The 23,624-nt window shown below is 44.5% G+C and overlaps 1 protein-coding gene and 1 pseudogene across 6 annotated transcripts; one reads left to right on the top strand and one right to left on the bottom strand.

Annotated features, from left to right (window-relative positions):
* The first annotated feature begins 740 nt into the window (after positions 1-740).
* Positions 741-1,838, top strand: LOC101138561 (large ribosomal subunit protein uL30-like 1; annotated as a pseudogene).
* A 3,177-nt stretch (positions 1,839-5,015) lies between these two features.
* On the bottom strand, positions 5,016-19,537 carry ZNF75A (zinc finger protein 75A). 6 transcript variants are annotated; one of them, XM_063699458.1, is made up of 7 exons: positions 19,373-19,508; positions 14,095-16,703; positions 13,085-13,280; positions 12,266-12,357; positions 11,858-11,984; positions 8,007-8,117; positions 5,016-7,839 (listed from the first exon to the last, which is right to left on the bottom strand). In XM_063699458.1, the coding sequence occupies exons 5-7, from the start codon at positions 11,955-11,957 to the stop codon at positions 7,160-7,162; spliced, it is 891 nt and encodes a 296-aa protein (XP_063555528.1). In that variant the 5' UTR covers positions 11,958-11,984; positions 12,266-12,357; positions 13,085-13,280; positions 14,095-16,703; positions 19,373-19,508; the 3' UTR covers positions 5,016-7,159. The 6 variants fall into 6 exon arrangements, with proteins under 6 accessions (XP_063555528.1, XP_004057131.1, XP_055221092.1 ...); XM_004057083.5 differs by having other exon boundaries at positions 16,180-16,703; XM_055365117.2 differs by lacking the exon at positions 8,007-8,117 and having other exon boundaries at positions 16,180-16,703.
* Positions 19,538-23,624: the final 4,087 nt, after the last annotated feature.

Raw genomic sequence — 23,624 nt, 5'->3', positions numbered from 1 at the left:
AAAACATAAAACACAATACAATACAATACAAAACTGAAAAATAAAAAAGACTACAGTACAGTGTAAATATAACTTTTTTATATGTACTGCAAAACCAAAAAATTTGTGTGACTCACTTCATTCTGATATTCATGTTATTGCATGGGCCTGGAACCAAACCTGCAATATATTTGAGGTAAGCATATATATGTATATGTAGGTATGTATATTTTATATATATATATACACACACACGTGTGTGTGTGTGTGTGTGTGTGTGTGTGTGTGTGTAGGAGCTAGGTGTGATGGCATGCACCTGTAGTCCCAGATTTGGGGAGGTTTAGGCAGGAGGATCACTGGAGTCCAGGAGTTCGAGGCCAGCCTGGGCAACACAGCAAGACTCCCATCTCTAACATATTTATAAAACAAACATATGCAGAGAGAAAACCAGTACAACACTGAGCAGTTTAGTTAGATATTTTTCTCATGGTTGCTTGGTCAATTCAGTAGAGTGAGTACTTTGATTTGGTCCCAGAACATGAGGCTGATGCATCATAATTTGCTTTCCTCAACTCAATGGCCTTTGCCTATCTATTAACTCTGCTATGCAGGTGAATTGCCTGAGCTCTGGAGTTCGAGACCAGCCTGGGAAACATGTTGAAACCCTATCTCTAATAAAACACAAAAAATTAGCCAGGTGTGGTGGTGCACACCTGTGGTCCCAGCTACTTGGGAAGCATGAGGCCCGAGAATTGCTTGAACCGGGGAGGTGGAGGTTGCAGTGAGCCGAGACCAGGAAATTGCACTCCAGCCTGGGGGACAAAGTGAGGCTCTGTCTCCAAAAAATACAATAAAATTTTTTTTTTCCTAACTCCTCTGCATAACAAGCTGTTGTTCCCTATGCTACTAAGTATTTTAGGAATTTTTCTAATGCTACAAATATTTAATTTTGTCTTTGTGAACAGTAAAGATCTTTTACTTTTTGATTGTTTCAAATGCTTTGGAATCATTCAGTTGATTGTACAAATCATGGACAAATGCTTAGTGTGAAAATTATGTTGGCAGTATATCTATATTGGTTTTAAAAATTCAACAGTAAGGATCAGCAGCCGCAACACTAGAAAGATGGCAGAGCAAGAGCAAAGAAAAATCCCTTTGGTTCCAGAAAATCTCCTGAAAAAGAGGAAGGCTTATCAAGTCCTCAAGGCCACTCAGGCAAAGTAGGCACTTTTGGCAAAGGAGGAGCAGCGGAAAGGAAAAGGGCTCAGGTTTAAGGGACTGGAATCATTCCTACATGATTCCTGGTGGCAGAAATGTGACAAGGTGTGTCTCAGATGACTAGAAATGAAACCTCGTGCCTTGGAATTGCCAGATAAACATTCCTTGGCCTTTGTTGTATGCAGCAAAAGGATTGATGGCGTGAGTCTACTGGTGCAGACAGCCATTGCAAGACTTCTAAAGAAAATTTTTAGTGGTGTCTTTGTAAAAGTCACCTCCCAGAACCTAAAAATGCTGCATATAGTGGAACCTTATGTGATCTGGGGATTTCCAAATCTGAAGCCTGTCCGGGAACTCATTCTGAAACATGGACAAGCCAAGGTCAATAAGAAGACCATCCCTCTGACAACACAGTGATTGAGGAGCACCTGGGGAAGTCTGGTGTCATTTGCTTGGAAGACCTCATTCATGAAATTGCCTTCCCAGGGAAGCATTTCCAGGAGATCTCATGGTTCTTGCGCCCTTTCCACCTCTCAGTGGTCCATCATGCTACCAAAAATACAGTGGGCTTCCTCAAGGAGATGGGCACATCTGGCTATTGGGGTGAATGCATCAATCAGCTCTTCTGCCAGCTGAACTAGACCCAGGTGCCAAACTGCAGTAAATTTTTATCAATGAAGTGGAAGCATGTGTTTTTGTTTTTTTGAGATTTTTTTCTCAAGTATCTTCAGAGACTATTTCCTGCTTTATCTTCAAAAACTGGAAAGGAAGGGTCAAAAAAAAAAAGACAGTAGCTTATGTTCATGGCAAGTACCTCTCATCACAGTCCAGTTCCAAGGAAAAATTCCAGCATTTTCTACATTGGCTGCCTCCTTGTTGGCGGAAGGAGTCCTGCTTTGTTGAATCTTCTATCCTAGGGTTTAATGTTGGTAAATGAGTTAACTCTAGCATTTGTACAAGGCTTCCTAAGACTCCGGGAGCAGTCGACCAAGCCCAGGGACATAATTGAATCTGGAGATTCCTGGGTCCTTGTTTTGAAAAAGACTTGAAATACACATAGGAAGAAAGGCCCAAAAATAAATGTTAACTTGTTAAAAAAAAAATTTCAACAGTAAGCTTTCTTAGTTTCTCCTAAAAGGTGCATCATATCCAAACACTGTAAAGCTTGATTTTTAATGTCAGTGCTAAGATTGGTGCAACTCAAGATTCATTATCTGAACTGTGGCGGAAATGAAAAGTGATTCAGATAGTTTTCTTAAATCTGAAATGCAGTGCAAAAGGTAGCTTGCTTAATTCCTTTCACAGGAGGGATTCAGACTAGGCGAACTGCTTTAGGCAAAGTACACGCAGTATCAGATTTGGGTGAATCGTACAGGAGAAAAGCCTTACAGATGCTTGACTGAAGAAGGCATTTCAGTACAGCCCAACTACCATTGCCCAGTGGAGGATTACTACATGAAGGAAACCTAGGCATGCAGCAAATTTGGTTGATGTTTCAAACAGTGCCCTCATCTCGGTCCCCAGTGAACCCACACAAGAAAAAGTGACAGGTGTAGAAAAGATTCAGAAACAAAAATATGCTTTTTGTTTGGGTGGATTTCTACTGGGACAAACAGTAGAAACGCGAAGTATGGGCAAAACTTTGTTTCCCACTTGAGGGGACTTCAGAGAGTCTACACAGGAGAGAATTCAGTCCACAGAAAGAATGTGGGGAGAGCTTCAGCAAGTATTTATGCACTAGAAAACCTCCAAGAGAAGAGTAACAGGGCAGCCTTCATCACACATGACAGGGAGAAGTGACCAGGAAATGCTGGAGTAAATGCTTCAGTGGCATGACTCAACAAATATTTGGAAAATCCTTTATGAACTCCCATCTTTTGTTACCAATTGTCCATTTGGATAGAAGAGGCTGCTGGGCGTTCTTCCTCAAACTTACCTGGGAAATTAAACACTGTTCTCAGTAGTTCCAAAAGTTAACAGAAACCCTAGGAGTTTTAGTTTTGAGATTTAGTTTGATTCTAAGCCCCTCCTGTTCTTCCCCTCCAGTTAAAAGATATCTGAGGTTGGGCATGGTGGCTCATGCCTGTAATCCCAGTACTTTGGGAGGCCAACGCAGGAGGATCACTTGAGCTTAGGAGTTCAAGATCAGCCTGGGCAACATAGCAAGCCCTCATCTCTACTAAAAGTAAAAAATAATAACCCAGGCATGGTGGCACATGCCTGGAGTCCCAGATACTCAGGAGGCTGAGGTGGGAGGATTGCTTGAGACTGGGAGATCGAGGCTGTGGTGAGCCCCAGCCTGGGCAACAGAGTGAGACCCTTGTCTCAAAAATAAAATATATCTGAGGTTCTCAAGGTGAGCTCAAGTTTCAGTCTGCTTAACGGCAGGGAGAACTCTAGGTCTGGGATGGTCCCAGCACTGAACTTAGACTAGTGCAGGGGACAGGTCAGGAGACTAGACGGGGTCAATGATACAGTTCTCTGAAATAACCGTGAAGCCACGGTAAGGCTGCTATCTGAACATGCTAAAATAAAGCATCCTTCTTGTTTCCTGGAAGTCATCTGCCGGTTTATGGAGGACATATTTGTGCATTTAGTACTAATTAGTGCATTTAGTACTAATGTTTAAGGCTAAACCTAGGATTATGTGTCTCTCATTTCATTTTTAAAGCAAGCCTCAATAGATTTTAATATCATGGTTTAAGTAATCTGTTCTCATATCATCTGATATCATTTTAGTAATCCAATCTCATCTCAAGCTACAGAAATCCCTTCTTCCACTCCCCACCCCACAAATTCCAAGGTTGTTATGAGACATCATGTTATAGCTGGGTACTGGCTAAGCTACAACTTTCCCCCTGGAGGATTCTCACTCCACAAGTGGAACTGGCTTGCTCCTGCCTCCCTGCCCAAGTTTCTCCCCAGTTGTCTCTCATCCCTTAGTCCAGGAAGATAGCCACCTTACTGTCTACACTGATCTGGACAAATTTGCTTTTGCCCTATATCTCATCTGTTTTCTGAGGCACAACTCACTGAAGATACAACAGAGGTAGTTAACAAACCATTCTTTGAAATCTCCTGCATTCATATGAGGAAGGCAATCCTTACCCCCCAACCCCCACCATAGCCCATTCATCAATAGAAATGCCTGTTTTGTGCATGAGGCAACGCGCAGGGAGACAAAGAATAAGGGAAGTGGAATAAGGCCAGATAGGGAAGGAGGGTTGCCTTGTCCCCTTGAACTGACCTCCCATAAGATTTGTCCAAGACAGCAATGTCTTTCTTCCCTATCATCTACAGTGTTGGGAGGTCCTAAGTAGTCCCATTAGTGTTGCATCAGCTCAGTTTAGCATCCATGGGAAGCCAGATCTCTTTTGAGGGCCAAAGGCTAGGCAGAATGAAAATGGAAAGGTTCCAGAGCTCCAGCAAAACAGTCACTCCCCCAGCTGCCCTTTTCCAAGCTCTATTAAGATAGGCCAGGTTAGCCAGGTGCGGTGGCTCACGCCTGTAATCCCAGGACTTTGGGAGGCCGAGGCGGGTGGATCACGAGGTCAGGAGACCAAGACCATCCTGGCTAACAAGGTGAAACCCCGTCTCTACTAAAAATACAAAAATTAGCCAGGCGTGGTGGCGGGCACCTGTAGTCCCAGCAACTTGGGAGGCTGAGGCAGGAGAACGGCATGAACCCAGGAGGCGGAGCTTGCAGTGAGCTGAGATTGTGCCACTGCACTCCAGCCTGGGCAACAGAGCGAGACTCCGTCTCAAGAAAAAAAAAAAAAAGGGCAGGTTATGCTACAGAAACACACAGCACCAATGTCTCAGTGGTTTAACAGAACAAATGTTTATTTCTTCTTCTCACAAAGTCCATTATAGGTCTGGAGACTCTTGGGAATAGCCGCCCTCCATGCAGTGGCTCAGTGTTCTGGACTGCTTTGATTTCATGGCTGCTCTCTCTGTATGTGGTTCCATGATTAAGGCAGGAAAGGAGAGCACTGGCCTTGTACCAGCAAAAAATAAAAAATAAATAAAATGAAAAGCTTCAGCCAGAAGTGAGGCTTCTTCTGCTCACAACTCATTGATCAAAACTATCTCATACCCATCTTAGTGCAAGGAGCAGGAAAGCAAAACCATTCTTTTTACTGTTCACTGGAATACAAGTTCCATGAGGGGATGCAATTTTGTCTCTTGGCCACTCCTGTGTCCTCAGAATATAGGACAGTGCCTGACACATCATAGGCCTTCATTAAATTGAACAGAATGAATGAATGTAGGGCCAGAAAGAAAGCCACACATGATCTGGGAGAAGAAACAGAATCCTGGAGGTCTTAAGTTAAGGTGGTGCTGTGTAAGAGCTATGTAGACCAGAGCTCCAGAGTTGGCTGTACTTAAGAAACAATTAGTATAGGCTGGGCACAGTGGCTCATGCATGTAATCCCAGCACTTTGGGAGGCCGAGGCGGGTGGATCACCTGAGGTCAGGAGTTCGAGAGCAGCCTGCTCAACATGGTGAAACCCCGTCTCTACTAAAAATACAAAAAATTAGCCAGGCGTGGTGGTGGGTGCCTGTAATCCCAGCTACTCTGGAGGCTGAGGCAGGAGAATTGCTTGAATCTGGGAGGCGGAGGATGCAATGAGCTGAGATCACACCATTGCACTCCAGCCTGGGTGACAAGAGCGAAACTCTGTCTCGAAAAAATAAAATAAAATAAAATAAAATAAGAGGTTTGGAAGAGGTCAGTTATTTAACCCCTTTCCTGATATACCTAAGAGCTCTAAAAGGAATGCACCTGAGTCACTGCTGTAGCTAAACAAGCAAGTTGTAAGAAAATCCATAGGCTATACGACTTTTGGCAATCCATCAAATTTATCACCTGAGGCTGCTGTTAAATGCTGTGCTGGAAAGAACAAAGACAGGTAGAGCTTACAGGATAGGAGGGAACAACATGGATGTAGATTTGCTCATCCTCGCCCAACACTTAGCACCAGTGCCCAAATCTTTTATTTAGGGAACCGTCTCCTGCTGACTACATGTCCAGGTCTCCATGCCAAATGAGCCACAGGATCCTGCCTGCAGCACACACACTCCAACTCCCATGCAAATTAAGTCTCTCATGCTTAACAACAAAGAAAAGCCAATTAAAAAGTAAACAAACAAAACTGAGAAGTTGATCTTAATTCCCACTAATTCTCTTTCAGGCCTTGGGCAAGTACTAATTTTTATAGCTGCTTTATCCTACTGACATTGCAAGGCAGGGATTAACAAGTCTAGTTTCTTTTATTGCAGAAAATTCTTTACATCTAATATATATTCCATGGCTACAAATTCCAACCCGTTTCCCCCATGATTCCATTAGAGATGTCTTCTATTTTCCAAACATCACCAATGAGAGGCATAAGACAGTGCATTAATAGTTCATCTGGAGATTCCCTAGTGGTGGTTAACAAGATTTCATCACAGTAAAAAACTGTGATAACAGGATCCAAGAGAAGTTGCTGAAAAGTTTAAGAAGGAACTCAAATGATGTTCAACTTTGCAAACCGTGTCCAATGACAAAAGAAAGAAAATCCAATTTGGTTCTTGGAACACTTTATATTGTAATTCATTTCTGCCTCATGAGACTATGGAAATTGGTAAGCCTGCTACTGTGAAGAGAATAGTATGCAATTAAACATGCATGTTACTGCTTTTTGTTTTGGAAGACCATGCTGCCAATGTTTCTATTGGATGTGTTCAAAAACGACTGGAGATATCAATACAAAACCAACAATGTTTACTTCTGTGACCACAGAAGACTACTGAGTGGCTGCAGAGCAAGTCTTGATTATTTTCTGTGAAACGTATGTTTATCCCATTTTCTGATGTAAAATTTTTCAAGGTTTGTGATTTTTCTTTTACATAAATTTTAGTGCCAAGCTCCATTTGGTGAATGTCTTCAGAATGAGGACACTGGACAAGCTTCTCTTCAGAGGTGGAGTTTCTGGTGTCTAAGAAGGCTTGACCGCCTGCTGAAGTTTCTCCTGCATATGCTACAAGTATATGGCTGCTCACCTGTGTGGGTTCTCCGGTGTTTAATAAGGTGGGAGTTCTGACTGAATTTTTTTCCACATTCATGACATGTGAAGGGCTTTTCTCCTGTATGAGTTCTTTGGTGTGTATGTAAATTTGTATTTTGACTGAAGCTTTTCCCACACCATGAACATTTATATGGTTTTATTCCTTGGTGTGTTGTTAAGTGCTTATTAAGATCTGAACTCCATCTAAACCTCTTATCACACTGTTGACATTTATAGGGTTTCTCTTCAGTGTGAATTCTTTGGTGCTTAATAAGGTCAGAGCTAACTCTGAAGGTTTTCCCACATTCCTGACATTTAAAAGGCTTCTCTCTTGCACAATCTTTCTTGTGACGATCCATAAGTTTGAGCAGCTCTTGTTTCCAGGTTGAAAGTTTCTTTCTTTTCTTCACTGGAAAATCTTGGTGCCATTTTCCCACTCTGTGCATATCAAAATGATTTTCTTTGCCTGCTGTTTTCTGGGGAACTTTTACTTTGGCCTTTTTTGATATGACGCCTGCTGATGCTTGTATTTCTAAGTCAGAAAGAGACACAGGCTGACGATTTTCAGTGTTGTTTTTGAGTTTTAACCCTGTTGGAATAAACATAATCACACATCTGTATCCTAGAACAAGCAAATCACAGGAATAAAAAGAAAAATTCAATGATTAAAAAAAAAAGGAACAAAATCTTAAAATGTTAAGCCCTTGCAAAAGTTCATATCAGGGCACATTTCTCCACTTCCCATGGTATATTTACCTGTAGGAGATTTTCCGGCACTATCCTTAAACTCCGGGGATACTTGAACCCATGGCTCTTCCCCTTGCTCTAGACAGGAGATCACTTTAGGTTTGGGGAGCACAAACAATGCTGTCAAATGGACAAAATGAGGTCAAGGACTGGTAACTTAACAGTGAACTGGTCCACTAATACCAGACTGTTTCAGGATGACCAAAGACATTTTACAATTTGTTACTCCAAATGGTTAAATGGATAGACTCCAAGATTCAGTATCACGTTTATACTATGCTATACTTATAGGTAGCTATGCAAAGCAGAGACTAAGAAATAAACCTACGGTGGATCAATGAAAAGGATATAGGGAATGGGAATCCAGTACATGTTCTCTCTCTTTTGCCATCAATACCCTATATCCAACCAAGGGGGAAACAAGCTCCAGAAGTTGCAGGGAATATAAGCTGGTCTTATTAACTCTTCCGAAGGACTCAGCCTGGATAAGACCAGGTATGGCAAAGCCAATGTGAAGGACGCTGACTTGAGTATCATAAGCACAAGTGATTACTATTATAATTACAGCTACTTTTTATTTAGCCTTTATTCCTTAGCCACTGGCCCTCAACTAGGATAGATTTCTACCATTCCTATAGATTACTGGTTCATATGCAGGTAGAAGAAATAGACCAAAATCACTTGGTGAAGTTTCTCTAATTACAGATTACAAGCTATGAAACTCTGTCACTCATTCATTCAACAAACATGTACTGAGTGGCTATGGTGTGTTAGGCACTGCTCGAGGGCTAGGGATATAGTAGTGAAGAAGACCCCTGATTTCACGGACTTTACATTACAGTAGAGGGATGGCACAATCAATCAATAAACAAAATAATGTCAGGGAGTGATAAATGTTTTAAAGAAAATTAAATCACGGTAAAGAGTATTTAAGATTCTGCTGCTGTAAAGCTATTTTAGATAAGGTCCTGTAGGACACCTCTTTGAGAAAGTAATACTTGAGCAGAAACCTAAAAGTGAGTTTTGTCACATGGCAGAAAAGTATGCAAGGCAAAGGAAAAGTAGAAATGAGCCTGGAGAGTTCAAGTAACAGAAAGACAACCAGTGTGGCTAAGGACTGAGTGCACAAAAACGCACCAGTAGCAGGACACATGTGCAAAGAACTCCATAGGAGCCAGACCATGGAGGGTCCTGAGGCCTTGGTAAGAAGTTTAGATTTTTCTCCAAATATGGTTAAGAAGTAACCACAGGCTTCTGAAACAAGGAAATGCAACGATCTGATTAGGTTTTCAAAAAATCAATTGGGGTTCTGTGTAGAAAACAGACTGTGGGAGGACAAGAGCGAAGGCAGGGGGACCTGTTAGAAAGCTACTGACATTGATCTGCTTCAAGATGACACTGGCTTAGATCAGGATGCTGGCAGTGCAAGGGGCTGAAACATGGTTGCAGTCAGGATATGTCAAAGTAGAGCTAAGAAAACTTGCTAATGAATTAACAGTGGGGTATGATGGCAAGATCAGGGTAAAAGATGACAGTACTAGCTGGGCACGGTGGCTCACGCCTATAATCCCAGCACTTTGGGAGGCCAAGGCAGGCGGATCACAAGGTCAGGAGATGGAGACCATCCTGGTTAACATGATGAAACCCTGTCTCTACTAAAAAAATACAAAAAAATTAGCTGGGCATGGTGGCAGGCACCTGTAGTCCCAGCTACTTGGGAGGCTGATGCAGGAGAATGGCATGAACCCGGGAGGCAGAGCTTGCACTGAGCTGAGATCGCACCACTGCACTCCAGCCGGGGCGACAGAGCGAGGCTCCATCTCAAAAAAAAAAAAAACAACAAAAAACATGACAGTACTTTGTTTGCCCTGAGCAACTGGATAATGCTGATGCCCCTTACTGAGATGGGAAAAACATGATGCAGAAGGTTTGGGGAAAGGGAAAGGGAAGGGATCAAGATCTCCATGTAGGACAAGGAATGAGCACGTTCATTTGGAAAAGCTCCCCAGGTGATCTGGATATACCACCTACACCCTCCCCTACACTATCTAGTTGAGAATCAACCACCTCCTGGAACACTGAGACCCTCTCACAGAGGTTCATTCTCAGTAAACTGAGAACAGATTGCTCAACTTCTACACAAAAAGAAGGGAGAATCTTTACCTAGAGAAATGACAGTCTTACAGTTTTCCTGCATTACATCATTGTAGAGGGCCTTCTGAGTGTAATCCAGTAACTCCAATTCTTCCTGAGAAAAATATATGGCCACTTCTTCAAATGTCAACAAGCTCTAAAGAAGAGAATGGACTTCAGCTCTGAACTTGCCACTGCAGAAGCAGCCTAACTGGGGATGAACTGCATGGTAGGCCAGGTGCTAAAGAAATTAACAGAATACGATTTAAGAAAAAAAAAGGTGGGGGCCCGCAGGGGCGAAGGCAAAAGAAAAGGAGCCAAGGGATCAGCAAACAGCCTAGGAGGTACCCAGTTCCCTCTGGGCCAAGCCTAATTGTCCAGGGTAGAACCTCTGGGGCTAACATGCCTCAGGGCACATGCTGGGCAGTGTGGGTCTTGGGCAGCAGGGAAAGGCAGATAAGGTCATGCTCAGGTAGCCCTACACTGCTGGAAAGCACAGCTCAACTGGGACTGAGGCAAGAGGAGCTCAGGTGCCACTGTCCAGTCTTTGGTGTTTGTCTGCTCAGGAAAGACTAAAATCTGTTGAGCAGGCACAACTGTGGGTGGAAAAGAGCCAGAGGGTATTTCTCTTGTTTCTATGATCATCCTTAGCTCATTTCTAAAATACAGAAGTTCCTGATTCTTTCTGGAAAAATAGGACACCTTTTTAAGAATGTGTATGGTAACCACTTGGTTCTTTGTAAATTAGAACCAAGTGTCTACCAGCCCCTAGAACCGGTTCCCCAGATGATTATCCTCAGTTTTCATGAGGAAAGTTAATAAAAAGATACATATATATAGCGTTTTTTCCCCTTGCATGATATACATTTTTCTGAGTTGAGCAAAACTTAGATGTACTCAATTTGAAAATGAAGTACTCAGGAAGCCCAGTGTGCCAAATAAAATGAAACAAGAGGGTAAAAATGAACTTGACAAATTCAATTAACAGCAAGGAGACTAGCTAAGTGGCTGGTGAGGACTGAGCAAGGGCTTCAGTAGCAGATGAGGGCAGACAGATGAGCAGGAACCAGACTGTAGAGTGTCCTGGAGCCCTGGTAATATCAGACTTTTTTTTCTGAATGTAAGTGACCACATGCTTTTGAGGAAAGGAAATGTCATGATCTGATTAGGTTTTTAAAAGATCAATCTAGCTTCTGTATAGAAAACAGACTGTGGAAGGGCACAAGGAGATGCAGGGGCACCTGTTAAAAAGCTACTCATGTATGCCTGGTTCAAGATGACACTGGCTTACACCAGAATGCTAACAGTGCAAGAAGTTGAGACATTGTTGCAGTCAGGATATGTCAAAGTAAAGCTAAGAAAACCTGCTAATGAATTAACAGTGGGGTATGATGACAAGATCAGAATAAAGGAAAACTGTTACTTTGTATGCCTTGAGCCACTGGATAATGAGTGTGCCCCTTACTGAGATAAGAAAGACATAGAAGAGGAAGTTTGGTGGAAAAGAGAAAGAAAGGATAAAGAACTCAATGTAGGATAAGCAATCAGCATGTACATTTGGAAAAAGCTCCACAGGTGATCTGGATACACTACCTACACCCTCCCCTACACCATCTAGATGAGAATCAACCAGCTCCTGGAACAGTGAGACACCCCTCACTGGGGTTCCTTCTCAGTAAGCCAAGAATAGAGTACTCAACTACATAAAGGGAAGGGAAAATCTTTACCTAGAGAGATGACAGTTTCATAGTTTTCCTGCATTACATCATTGTAGAGGGCCTTCTGAGTGGGATCCAATAACTCCCATTCTTCCTGGGAAAAATACATGGCCACTTCTTCAAATGTCAACAAGCTCTAAAGAAGAGAATGGACTTCAGCTCAGAACCTGCCACTGTACAGAAGCAGCCTAGCCACCTGGCTATGAATTGGCCAGGCGATAAAGGAATTAACAGAACATGATTTTTTTTAAGTGAGAAGGCAGAAAAAAAGGAGCCAAGGCGTCAGCCCACAGCCTGGGAGGTACCCAGTTGCCCAGAGAACACCTGGGACTAACACACCTCTGAACCCCTCCTGGACAGTATGAATCATACATAGCAGAGAAAGGTAGCCCTAAACAGCTGGAAAGCACAGCTCACCTGGGACTCAGGCAAGACGTGCTCAGGTGTCACTGTCCAGTCTTTGGTGTTTGTTTGCTCAGGAAAAGCTAGAATCTGTTGTGTAGGCACAGCTGTGGGGGGAAAAGAGCCAGAAGAAATCTCTTTTATCTATAAACATCCTGAGCTCATTTCTAAAACACTGATCCTGACTTTTTAAGTACAGATGGGACAGCTTTACACGTGTGGTGTGTATGATGCCTGAAGCAGTCTCTTCATAAATAAGAATCAAATATCCACCAGCCCCTAGAATTAGTTCCCCAATTAAATGTTTCCTCAGTTTTCATCAGAGAAATAAAAGGGAAATCCCTTTTTCCTCTCATATTTTTCTGAGTTAGGCAAAAATTAAAGATATCTTAAAATGAAGTACTCAGGGACTCCACTGTATGGTAGGAGATGAAGTTTTTTGTCTTTTATTATGTTTTTCCTGGTACACAATTGTTTTCACATTCTGCCACTAACAGCCCATCTGATCTCAATTCCTTCTGTATTTTACAAGGATGAAGTGGCCCCAAGCCTTCCCACTCCATTTCTTTCCTTCCTCTCCACTAGTCTAAGGAACAGAGTTCACACTGTTATTACCAAGAGTTCTGTGGTTTAGATATTTCTGTTCCCTAGGCCAACTCCCACTTTCATCCACAGTTGGCATTTCTACTGCTGCCTGGAAGGACATCATAGTTGCTATCAAGGCTGGTTTTACAAATCCACAAAGCAGGGTATTCAAAAAATGCCCATGACATTTTGGGTGAATAAACTATTATCACAGCTCCCAGGAGAAGGAATTATCATGAAGCTCCTTACCCCTCTCATACACAGGCTCAGTCTCTTTATGAGTATTCCTGCTGAGCTGTTCTTGCAGACCCTGGTATGTATTCCAAAATTCTTCATCTTGGGATACGCCCACTGGTTGGGACTCTGTTGGCTTCAGCCCGAAACTTGAGGCCTCTGCTGTTTCTCCCAAGAGCACTGCCTCCTTTCCCAGCTCATGGACTGCAACCTAGAAATAATTCCCATCCTTGTTACCACAGAACTTACTTTTGGTTTGTGGGGGTGGAAGCAGAGCAACAGGTGTACAGCCCACATTGGGGGTAGTATAAGACACTAAAAAAAATGACAAAAAAAGGCTTAAAGAGATACTGGGCCACCAATGTTCCACAAATGACTATACACAAATATGAGAAAGCTAGGGTGAAAGGAAACAAACTCTGGTGCCTGCCAGCCCTTTAACACAGCAGCTTCTACTCCTCTGTATACGGTCTAGGTCAGGCCACCGGCAGGGTTGGGCAGGCCACTCATTTTTTTTTTTTTTTTTTTTGAGATGAGTTTTGCTCTTGTTGCCCAGGCTGGGTTGCAAAGGCATAATCTCGGCTCACTGCTACCTCTGCCTCCTGGGTTCAAGTGATTCTCCTGCCTCAGCCTTCCGAGTAGCTGGGATTACAGGTATGCACCACCACGCCAGGCTAATTTTTGCATTTTTAGTAGAGACGGGGTTTTTCCATGTTGGTCAAGCTGGTCTCGAACTCCCAACCTCAGGTTATCTGCCCACCTCAGCCTCCCAAAGTGCTGGGATTATAGGTGTGAGCCATTGTGCCCAGCCAGGCAGGCCACTCATTCTAATAACTGTCTTGTCAGGCCTTTTCTGTTGACTTCAATCCCACAGTTGTGGTTTTCTATCTTCTAGTTTTCTCTAAAATTCAAAGAAATAAATTTAAAAGTTTTCCTGTCAGTCTGATTATCCCTATAGCCAGCGAAGGTTTTCAGAGAATGGGGACAGAATGGAGAAAAAAGGGGAAAGAGTGGCTCCAACCTACCTCCAGATGATTCTGACACCAGACATAGGTCCTGCCCTGTATTCTTCCCAGCAGACCCGAGGTCAGCAGATGTGTCGCCACCCACCAAGTTCATACCCTGGCTCCCAACTTGTCAGCAGAGCCAAAGAACAAGCACTAAGGGAAGGCAGTAGAGACTTTCATCTACTATAGGGAGGACATTACCCATCAGTGCATTTCTTGTCCTTGGCTATTCTGTTGGGATTTTTCTTTTTTCCAAATCTTTGTTTCCCTTTTTTCTATGTTTTCTTTTGCAGTCTTCCCCTAGTTGTTTTTTTTGTTTTGTTTTGAGACAGGGGTCTCACTCTGTCACCCAGGCTGGGGTACAGTGGTACAATCATGGCTCACTGCAGTCTCATCCTCCCCAGGCTCAGGTGATCCTCCCACCTCAGCCTCCCGAGTAGCTGGGACTACAGGCACATGCCACCATGCCCAGCTGATTTTTCTATTTTTTGTAGAGACGGAGCTTCACCATGTTGCCCAGGCTGGATTTTTCCTAATTTTTAAAAACATCTTTTTTTTTTTTACATGGAGTCTCGCTCAGTTGCCCTGGCTGGAGTGCAGTGGTGCAATCTCAGCTCACTGCAACCTCTGCCTCCCGAGTTGAAGCCATTCTCCTGCCTCAGCCTTCTGAGTAGCTGGGATTACAGGCACCAGGCCACCATGCCCAGCTAGTTTATGTATTTTTAGTAGAGACAGGGTTTCAGCATGTTGGTCAGGCTGGTTTCGAACTCCTGACCTTGTGAACCACCTGCCTTAGCCTCCCAAAGTGCTGAGATTACAGATGTGAGCCACCACGCCTGGCCTAAAACATTTTTTTTTTTTAAGAGACAAGGTCTCACTCTGTTGCCCAGGCCAGAGTACAATGCTGCAATAATAACTCACTGTAGCCTCAAACTTCTGGGTCAAGCAATTCTCTCACCTCAACCTCTTGTGAAGCTGGGACTACAGGCATGTGCCATCAGCCTGGCTTATTTTCTTTTTTTTTTTTCATAGCAACAAGGTCACACTATGTTCCCCAGGCTGGTCTCAAGCAGTCCTCCCACCGCGACCCCCTAAAGTGTTCGAAATATAGGCATGAGCCACCGAACCTGGCCAATTTCTCCTTTTCTTTAAATGTCCTTGTTTTCCTGTGTTCTCCTTGTGGATCTGCCTTTTTTTTTTTTTTTTTTTTAGACAGGGTCTCACTCTGTCACCCAAGGGAGTGCAATGGTGCGATCTCAGCTCACTGCAACCTCCACCTCCTGGGCTCAGGTGATTCTCCTGACTCAGCCTCCCAAGTAACTGGGACCACAGGTGTGTGCCACCATGCCTGGCTAATTTTCATGTTTTTTATAGAGACGGGGTTTCACCATGTTGCCCAGGCTGGGCTCAGGGGATCCATCTGCCTTGGCCTCTCAAAGGGCTAGAATTACAGGTGTGAGTCACTGCACCCGGCCCCTCGTTTTTGTGTTTTTTTTGTGAGATGGAGTCTTGCTGTGTTGCCCAGGCTGGAGTGCAATGGTGCGATCTTGGCTCACTGCAACCTCCCAGGTTCAAATGATTCTCCCTCCTCAGCCTCAAGGATAGCTGGGATTACAGGCACCCGTCATCATGCCCACCTAATTTGTTTATTTTTGTAGAGAGAGGGTTCCACCATGCTGTCCAGGCTGGTCTTGAACTCCTGACCTCAGGTGATCCACCTGCCTCAGCCTCCCAAAGTGCTGGGATTACAGATGTGAGCCACTGCATCCAGCCTCCCTGACTCTTTATTACCTTTTATTCTGTTTCTAAGTACTTAAGTCCTGTCTCCTTGGCCAAGCAAGACTAGGCCCATCACCCTCAATTCACCCTGGCTCCAAAGAGGGCAAAAGCAACTCTCTTTCTCTAAGGCCAGGGAAGTATCTACCACAATCTCTGAAACCTGTGAACTTTTCTGTGGGCCTGTAGTTTCAAGTCCCACCTTAACTGTCCTTAAAAAAAAAAAAAAAGACCTAATCCATCTAATTTCTCAACTAACTGCCACCATCTCTACTATATCCACCTGCATCCTATTTCACTGTACATGTCAGGAATCTTTCTTCTCACCCCATTCCATGTTTGACCAGATTCCCTCTGCAAGTGTTCTACCAGAGCCACAGCCTCCTCAATGCTCTGCGGATGGTGCTTCTGCATCTGGGTCTGCGTCTTCCTGGGCAGAATAGTCAGGAACTGCTCCAGCACCAGCAGTTCCAGTATCTGCTCTTTTGAGTGGATCTCTGGCTTCAGCCATAGATGACATAATTCTTGAAGTTTGCTGACAGCCTCACGGGGTCCACCTGCTTCATCATAGGTGAAGTTCCGGAAGTGCCAGCAAGAGCTCTTAGGATCGAGACTGTCCATTTGAGGAGATTTTTTACTCTGACCGGAGCTCTCTCTTGCAGGCCCCTTGGTCTCCCACAAAGCCCTGATCTGAGGGTCCAAGTACGCAGCCACTTTCAGATCTACCATCATCATTCTGCTCTAGGAAGTTCTGCTTCTGTGTTAAGACACCCAATTGGTACCACGTTTGACAAATGAGATCCCGTCTGGTCTTGTACAAAAGCAATAAAAGGATCTTCTTCCTAAAAGCACTGAGGACAAGAAAAAAAAAAGTATGTATCAATAAGAAACTCACATGAACCTCATCACCTGCGACTTATGAGAGAAAAAATAACAGAAAAGGTGTCCAGTCTTCCCTCCAAAATCAACTAGCAGGCCCTTTGTTTTTGTCCTTTTCTATTATTCAGCTGAAGCACAGCACAAAAAACACAAATGTCAGCGGACAAATGTCTTTTTTATAAAAAAGAAAACAATTTAGGAAAGATTGGTGGGTAAGAAAATTGGCACCCACTGGCTGAAAGGTATTTTGGGATTTTCCAAGGATTTAACTGGTGTGCCTCCTATCCCATCTTCCCCATAAGAACAGAATAGGAGAAAATAAGATTAGGAAAACATTCTGAGATTCTCTTAAATTTCAACAGATCATCCCAGTCTGTCTCTAGTAAGGGGAGTACAAGTTTTATGACCCTTCATCCTCTTGTGAAGATGGAAGCCTTCACTTTAAAAATATTTTAGGCCAGGTGCAGTGGCTCATGCCTGTATTCCCAGCACTTTTGGAGACCGAGGTGGGAGGATCACTTGAGCCAGGAGTTTCAGACCAGCCTGAGCAACATAGCGAGACCCCGTCTCTACAAAACACAAAATTTGAAAAAAAAAAAAAAAAATAGCCAGGATGGTAGAGCACACCAGTAGTTCTAGTTCAGGAGGCTGAGGTGGGAGAGTCGCTTGAGCCCAGGAATTCAAGGTTGCAGTGAGCCATGACCTCATCACTGCACTCCAGCCTGGGAGTTAGAGCAAGACTTTGTCTCTAATTTAAAAACTAAAAATAAAGGCACCTTAAAAAACAACATTTTAGATTTTCCATTGTAGGAATACTGGCAAAAGAGCTGAGATGGTGAGATCAAAATACAGTAGTATCCCTTCTCCAAGGGGGGTAAGTTCCAGTACATTCTGTGAATACCTAAAACCCCCAACAGCATCTAACTGCATTATACTATTTTCTCTATGTATACATAACTATGATAGTTTAATTTATAAATTAGGTACAATAAGAGATTAACAATAAAATACTGTAGTAAGAGTTATTTAAAACTGGCGGGGCGCCGTGGCTCATGCCTGTAATCCCAGCACTTTGGGAGTCCTGACGTGGGTGGATCACCTGAGACCAGGACTTCAAGACCAGCCTGGCCAACATGGTGAAACCTTCTCTACCGTAAACACAAAAATTAGCCAGGTGTGGTAGTGCGCGCCTGTAGTCCCAGCTACCCAGGAGGCTGAGGCAGGAAAATTGTTTGAACCCGGGAGGCGGAGGCTGCAGTGACCTCAGACCGTGCCAGGTCACTCCAGCCAGGGCAGCAAAGCGAGATTCCATCTCCAAAAAAAAAAAAAAAAAGTTATTTAAAACTTATGAACTGTTTATTTCTAGAGTTTTCCATTTAATATTTTTTGGATGGCAGTTGACAGCAGGTAAGTGAAACCCAGATAAAGTGGGGTGAGGGGGTACTACAGAAGGTAAAAAAGTAGCCTATTTTCAGACAATGTCTCCCAAGTAAGCAACAAGATGCTCATCATTCTTCTTTGCAAGACACATAAAGGGTGCCATGCAGATGATTTATACGAATTTTTTTTTTTTAAGATGGAGTCTCACCCTGTCACCCAGGCTGGAGTGCAGTGGCGTGATCTCAGCTCACTGCAACTTCCACCTCCCCGGTTCAAGCCATTCTCCTGCCTCAGCCTCCCGACTAGCTGGGATTACAGGCGCGTGCCACCACGCCAGGCTAATTTTTGTGTTTTTAGTAGAGACAGGGTTTCACCATCTTGGCCAGGGTGGTCTCGAACTCCTGACCTCGTGATCCACCCATCTTGGCCTCCCAAAGTGCTGGGATTACAGGCGTCAAACACCGCGCCAGGCCTATATGAATTTTTAAGTGTGCTTACTTCATCTGGAGAAAATTACAGTTGACCTGTGTTTACAAAATATCAACTTGTAAAAAAGGATATTTTATTTACAAAATATCAAGTCGTATTTTCTTTCTGTCGCTGATGTTTATGAAATATCAACTCCAACAGGAGTTGGTGATGATGAAAGTGAAACTTTCTGCTGACTTTGTATTTCTCCAACGGTCATTTAGACTTCTAAGGGGGGCTGAGGAGAGCCGTGAGCCTCACTTTTCCTGAAGTGAGCCAGCAGAAACGGCACCGAAATTCTGCCCAGGATGCCACCGGTATTCAAAGAAGTGGCCAGCTCCTTGCTGCCCACCCCGGTTCCAGAAGCAAAGAGACACTTCCTATGTTTCTGCATCAGTAAAAGCTGCGAGCCCTGAGGCTCAACCGACCGCATGACATCGGCCGGACACGGAAATGCCGGCGGAGGCGGGAAAGGGTCTGCGGGCGCAGCTGCAGGCACTGCTGCCCGCCAGCACTCGGATTCGCCACAGCCTGTGTCTGCGACAGACGTGCCCGTGGGCACTGGGCAACCGGGCAGTGTCCCAGAGAGCTTCAGCCGCGCCTCTGGGATACAGCTGCGAAAAGCGGGGAGAGAATGGTTTCTCCTGCCCGACGGTGGCCCCGCCTCAGGCTCCAGCCGCGCGGCCCGGAAGCGCCGCGGCCACCGCCTACGGAAAATGGCTGCCTCCCTGCGGCCGCCGCCGCTCCAGCGGCTCCAGGGTCGAAGCCATAGGGGAAGCCGCTTCTCGGTTACCTCGGCCAGCTTGGCTTCCGTGGAGGCCGCTCCTCGCTTTCTGAGGCTCAAACGCAAGCCACCGCCCGGAAGGCCGCCAATCTGAGGAGCGCAACCGCTGGCCTACCGCTGCCCTGTCCAGGTGCAGAGCCCGAGCGCCGGCCGGAAGTGGAAGTGACGCTTTCCGAGGGTGCGCGCAGGCCCGCCCTCTGGCTAAGGCGCCTGAGCCCGGCCTACTTCCTCGCCAGAGAAACTGCCGTCTGCCCCGGCGGTAGGGAAGGGTTAATGCCACCGCGTATCCAGACCCGCCGAAGCCTAGAGGGCATTGTACCGGCTTACCGCGTGGCTGTCGCTGTCTCGTGTCCCCAGTTGGGGAGGCGTCGCACTGCCACGTCTGTTCTGCGTGGCTGTCGGGCGGCGTTTGGTCCCGGGAGCCTCGCCGGGTAAGGGTCGCCGCCCAGCTGCGCGCGCCGCGTCCTCGGGCTTCCCGCGGCCAGGCCGGCCGTGCTCGAGCTGTTGCTGGGCTCGTCGCCGCCTCCTTGAGGAAGAGGCATTTTATCCGGGTCGGGCCACTCTCTAGGTCAGAAACAACGGCCCCGCGAGGGTTTTGTACCGTTTTCTAGGTCTCGTGACGCATTCCCCACAACTATTTTTTCTTGAGGTAGGTTTGAACCTGTGAAATAGGTTCTTTTTCTATCTCTCCTTGACAGAGAAACGGAGACCTAAGAAGTGACTTGCTCAGGGTCACATAGCTCAGCAGTGGCGGCTGCTAATCGGAAATAGCTCTCCTGTTGTGGTATCCTCTGCGTTTTCCACTCCGGTATTCTTCCCTGGAAAATGGGAACCTTGTTTTCATGTTATATCTCATGCAGCGCCTAACATAGTCACCTGGTAAGATAGGCATTCCACACGTATTTACTGAATCGTAGTTATAAGAATCTGAGTGTTTTGGGTGTTCGGTGATCTCTGAATTAATCCGTTTTTGTAATGTCAGTCTGTACCAGTTGAGGGATTATTTAATAAGTCCAGTATGAGTGGTTTCCGAATTACCAGTTTTTGTAACGTCAGCCTATACCAGTCAAGGGACTTATTAATTAAGTCAGCTATGTGTAGCCAGTATTGCAGAGTTGAGTAAGAAGTCTTTGACCTTAAGCAATCTCTTGAAAGGACTGAGCAATTTCGTGAATATCAGTAACACAAGGTAAGAATAGGACATAAACTGAATGCTGTGAGAACTCCAAGAAAATCCAAGTTGATTTGGGGTTGGGGGAAATTATAAAAGACCTTGAGGGATTTTGTCCACAGCAGGGAATGGAGACACATTCCAGGCAGAGGGAAGGGTAGAAGTAAAGGCTTTAAAAGCAGTAAACATTAGACTGTGAGATCTTAGGTACGTTTTTACTGAGTTGGGCTGCATTTAGAGGAAGAGTTTTAAAAGTTAGAAAACGAGTTTATGTGGCACTTATACTGGAGTCCTTTGAATGGGAATGAAAAGAGTGCATTTAAGAAAGTAAATCCTGGCCGGGCGCGGTGGCTTACGCCTGTAATCCCAGCACTTTGGGAGGCCGAGGCGGGCGGATCATGAGGTCAGGAGGTCGAGACCATCCTGGCTAACATGGTGAAACCCCGTCTCTACTAAAAAATACAAAAAAAAATTAGCCGGGCGTGGTGGTGGGCGCCTGTAGTCCCAGCTACTCGGGAGGCTGAGGCAGGAGAATGGCGTGAACCCAGGAGGCGGAGCTTGCAGTGAGCCGAGTTCACGCCACTGCATTCCAGCCTGGGCGACACAGCGAGACTCCGTCTCAAAAAAACAAAAAAGTAAATCCTGGAGCACCATTTGAGCGTTTTTGACTGAGCTGCTTTCTATGGCAGTTCATCTAAGGTAAGTTTAAGGTGAGAATGAAGATGAGAGGCCATTACCAGGCCATTATGCTATTTTTGCTTTTGGATGGGATGGTATGTAACTCCTCTTAGGCATAGATCTTGATCCTTTTTAAGTGAGAGAGAAAGATAAACAGATTTAATAATGAGCATCTGCCTAAGTCACTTGAATTTGTGTCTAAGTAGGTTCATTTCCTTAAAATCTCAGCCAGGTTGGGACTTCATTTCTTCAGAAGTAAATATTGTTCTCAGTTTATCAGAACCAGTGGACAGTAACGCCATCAGCATTAAGATTCTCATCACCTGGCCCAATGCTGAATATATAATTAGAATTTATTAAGTTGAATAAGTGAAGTTCTGCTAGCAGTGCTAAGCAGTGCCCTTGGATATCATTGACAGGCCTGATTCATAACATAGGAAGTTGGTTAAAGGGAAAGGGATTCATGGGAAAAAGAGGCAGCAAGGCACAACTTGTGAATAGTGAATAAGAGGCACCGATGATTTTCATTGTGTGAGGTTTGCTGCCATAGTGGCTTATCCTTTGAAGCCCACAAACGTTCCTTGAGCCTTTCCTTTTGGTTTCACCTCCCCTTGCTTGGGCACTGTTTTAGAAATGATGACTGTGGCTGGGCGCAGTGGCTTACACCTGTAATCCCAGCACTTTGGGAGGCCTAGGTGGGTGGATCACTTGAGGTCAGGAGTTCGAGACCAGCCTGGCCAACATGGCAAAACCTTGTCTCTACTAAAAATATAAAAATTAGCGGGGCATGGTGGTGCGTGCCTGTAATCCCAGCTACTTGGGAGGCTGAGGCACGAGAATGGCTTGAACCCTGGAGGCAGAGGTTGCAGTGAGCTGAGATTGTGCCACTGCAGTCCAGCCTGGGCGACAGAACCAGACCCCATCTCAAAAAAAAAAAAAAGACGGCACAGCTGAGAAGCATTGAAAGCAAATACATTAATTCTGAGACACCTACACAACTGTCATAGTGGCCTGAATATTTTTGCTAGGTGACTGGCTTGAGTTAATGGTGCTGCTATTGGCTAGCAAATACTTTTTTATTTTTCCATTTATAAGTGAAAGAGATAAACCAAGATTTATCTCTGAGTTATCACTTACTAACTGCCTTAATCATAGTTGCCTCATTTAGAAAGTTGCTTGATCATAGCCTGCCATTGGCTCCACACCCTAATTAATACCATATTTTCTTGTAATCTTCTCCATGTTCCATAACTCATAGTTGGCATTTCTTGCAATGAATGTTACAGGAAAACCAGTGGTCTGACTCTTCTGGGTTTTTAGATGAGAGACCTAAGAGAATTCTATGGGCCAGGTGTGGTGGCTCACGCCTGTAATCCCAGCACTTTGGGAGGCTGAGGCGGGCGGATCACGAGTTCAGGAGTTCAAGACCAGCCTGGCCAACATAGTGAAATCCTCTTTACCAAAAAAATACAAAAATTAGCCAGGTGTGGTGGCACACACCTGTAGTCCCAGCTACTCAGGAAGCTGAGGCAGGAGAATTGCTTGAACCTGGGAGGCGGAGGTTGCAATGAGCCGAGATGGCGGCATCGCACTCCAGCCTGGGTGACAGAGCAAGACTCTGTCTCAAAAAAAAAAAAAAAAAAAGAATTCTATGTAGTTGAGGAATGAATGGGCCAGTCAGATTCTGCCCTAAAGAAGAGGAAGAATAACTGAGATACCAGCCATTTCCCTTATTTCTCTGACATACTTTTCTTTCTTCTTAGCACCTGGAATGGATAAAAGTGGCAGTTTTTGTTTCTTCCCATGAGGTTGTGTATCTGGACTGAGAACCAGGAAATTAATCTAGACTAAGACATTTCTAAGGACCTGGAATGGCTTTGGGGAGCACCAGGAGGACCCGAAAAGAGTATCTGAGGGCCTAGAGGGACAGAAGAGTTTGCCAGTAGGATTTATGAGAAACAATTGATCGGAAACAGCAGCAGAGAAACCTTTTAGATTTCTTCTGTGGAAAAGTTGAGTCTTGGTTCAAATTAAGTAAAATAAACACTGAAGAGAAATCAAAGTCTCAAATATAAAAAGTATGTTACTTATAATGTAAATTTAGGAAAACAAATGAAAGGACAGATGTTTAAAATTTTTTAACTATGGTGAAATATTTGTAAAACTTTTGGGCTCATCTCTAAGAATTGCTGTGATTCTGAAACTTGATAATATCTCAAATAGAGAACAGTTTCAGTGAAAAATAGCACTTGAGAATAAATCAGATGTTCCCAAGAAAGAAGATCTGAGAATGGTAAAGTGCCACTGACAAATTATTTACATACTTACATATTACCTTGGCAAACACAAGAGACATTCAAGTTAAAGCACAGTGCTTGGCAATACTATATTGAATGCAATAAAAGTTGGATT

This window comes from Gorilla gorilla, chromosome 18, assembly GCF_029281585.2.
Source record: "Gorilla gorilla gorilla isolate KB3781 chromosome 18, NHGRI_mGorGor1-v2.1_pri, whole genome shotgun sequence".
Lineage (NCBI taxonomy): Eukaryota > Metazoa > Chordata > Mammalia > Primates > Hominidae > Gorilla > Gorilla gorilla.
Note: the sequence above shows the minus strand (reverse complement) of the source record. Positions and strands in the feature narration are given on the sequence as shown.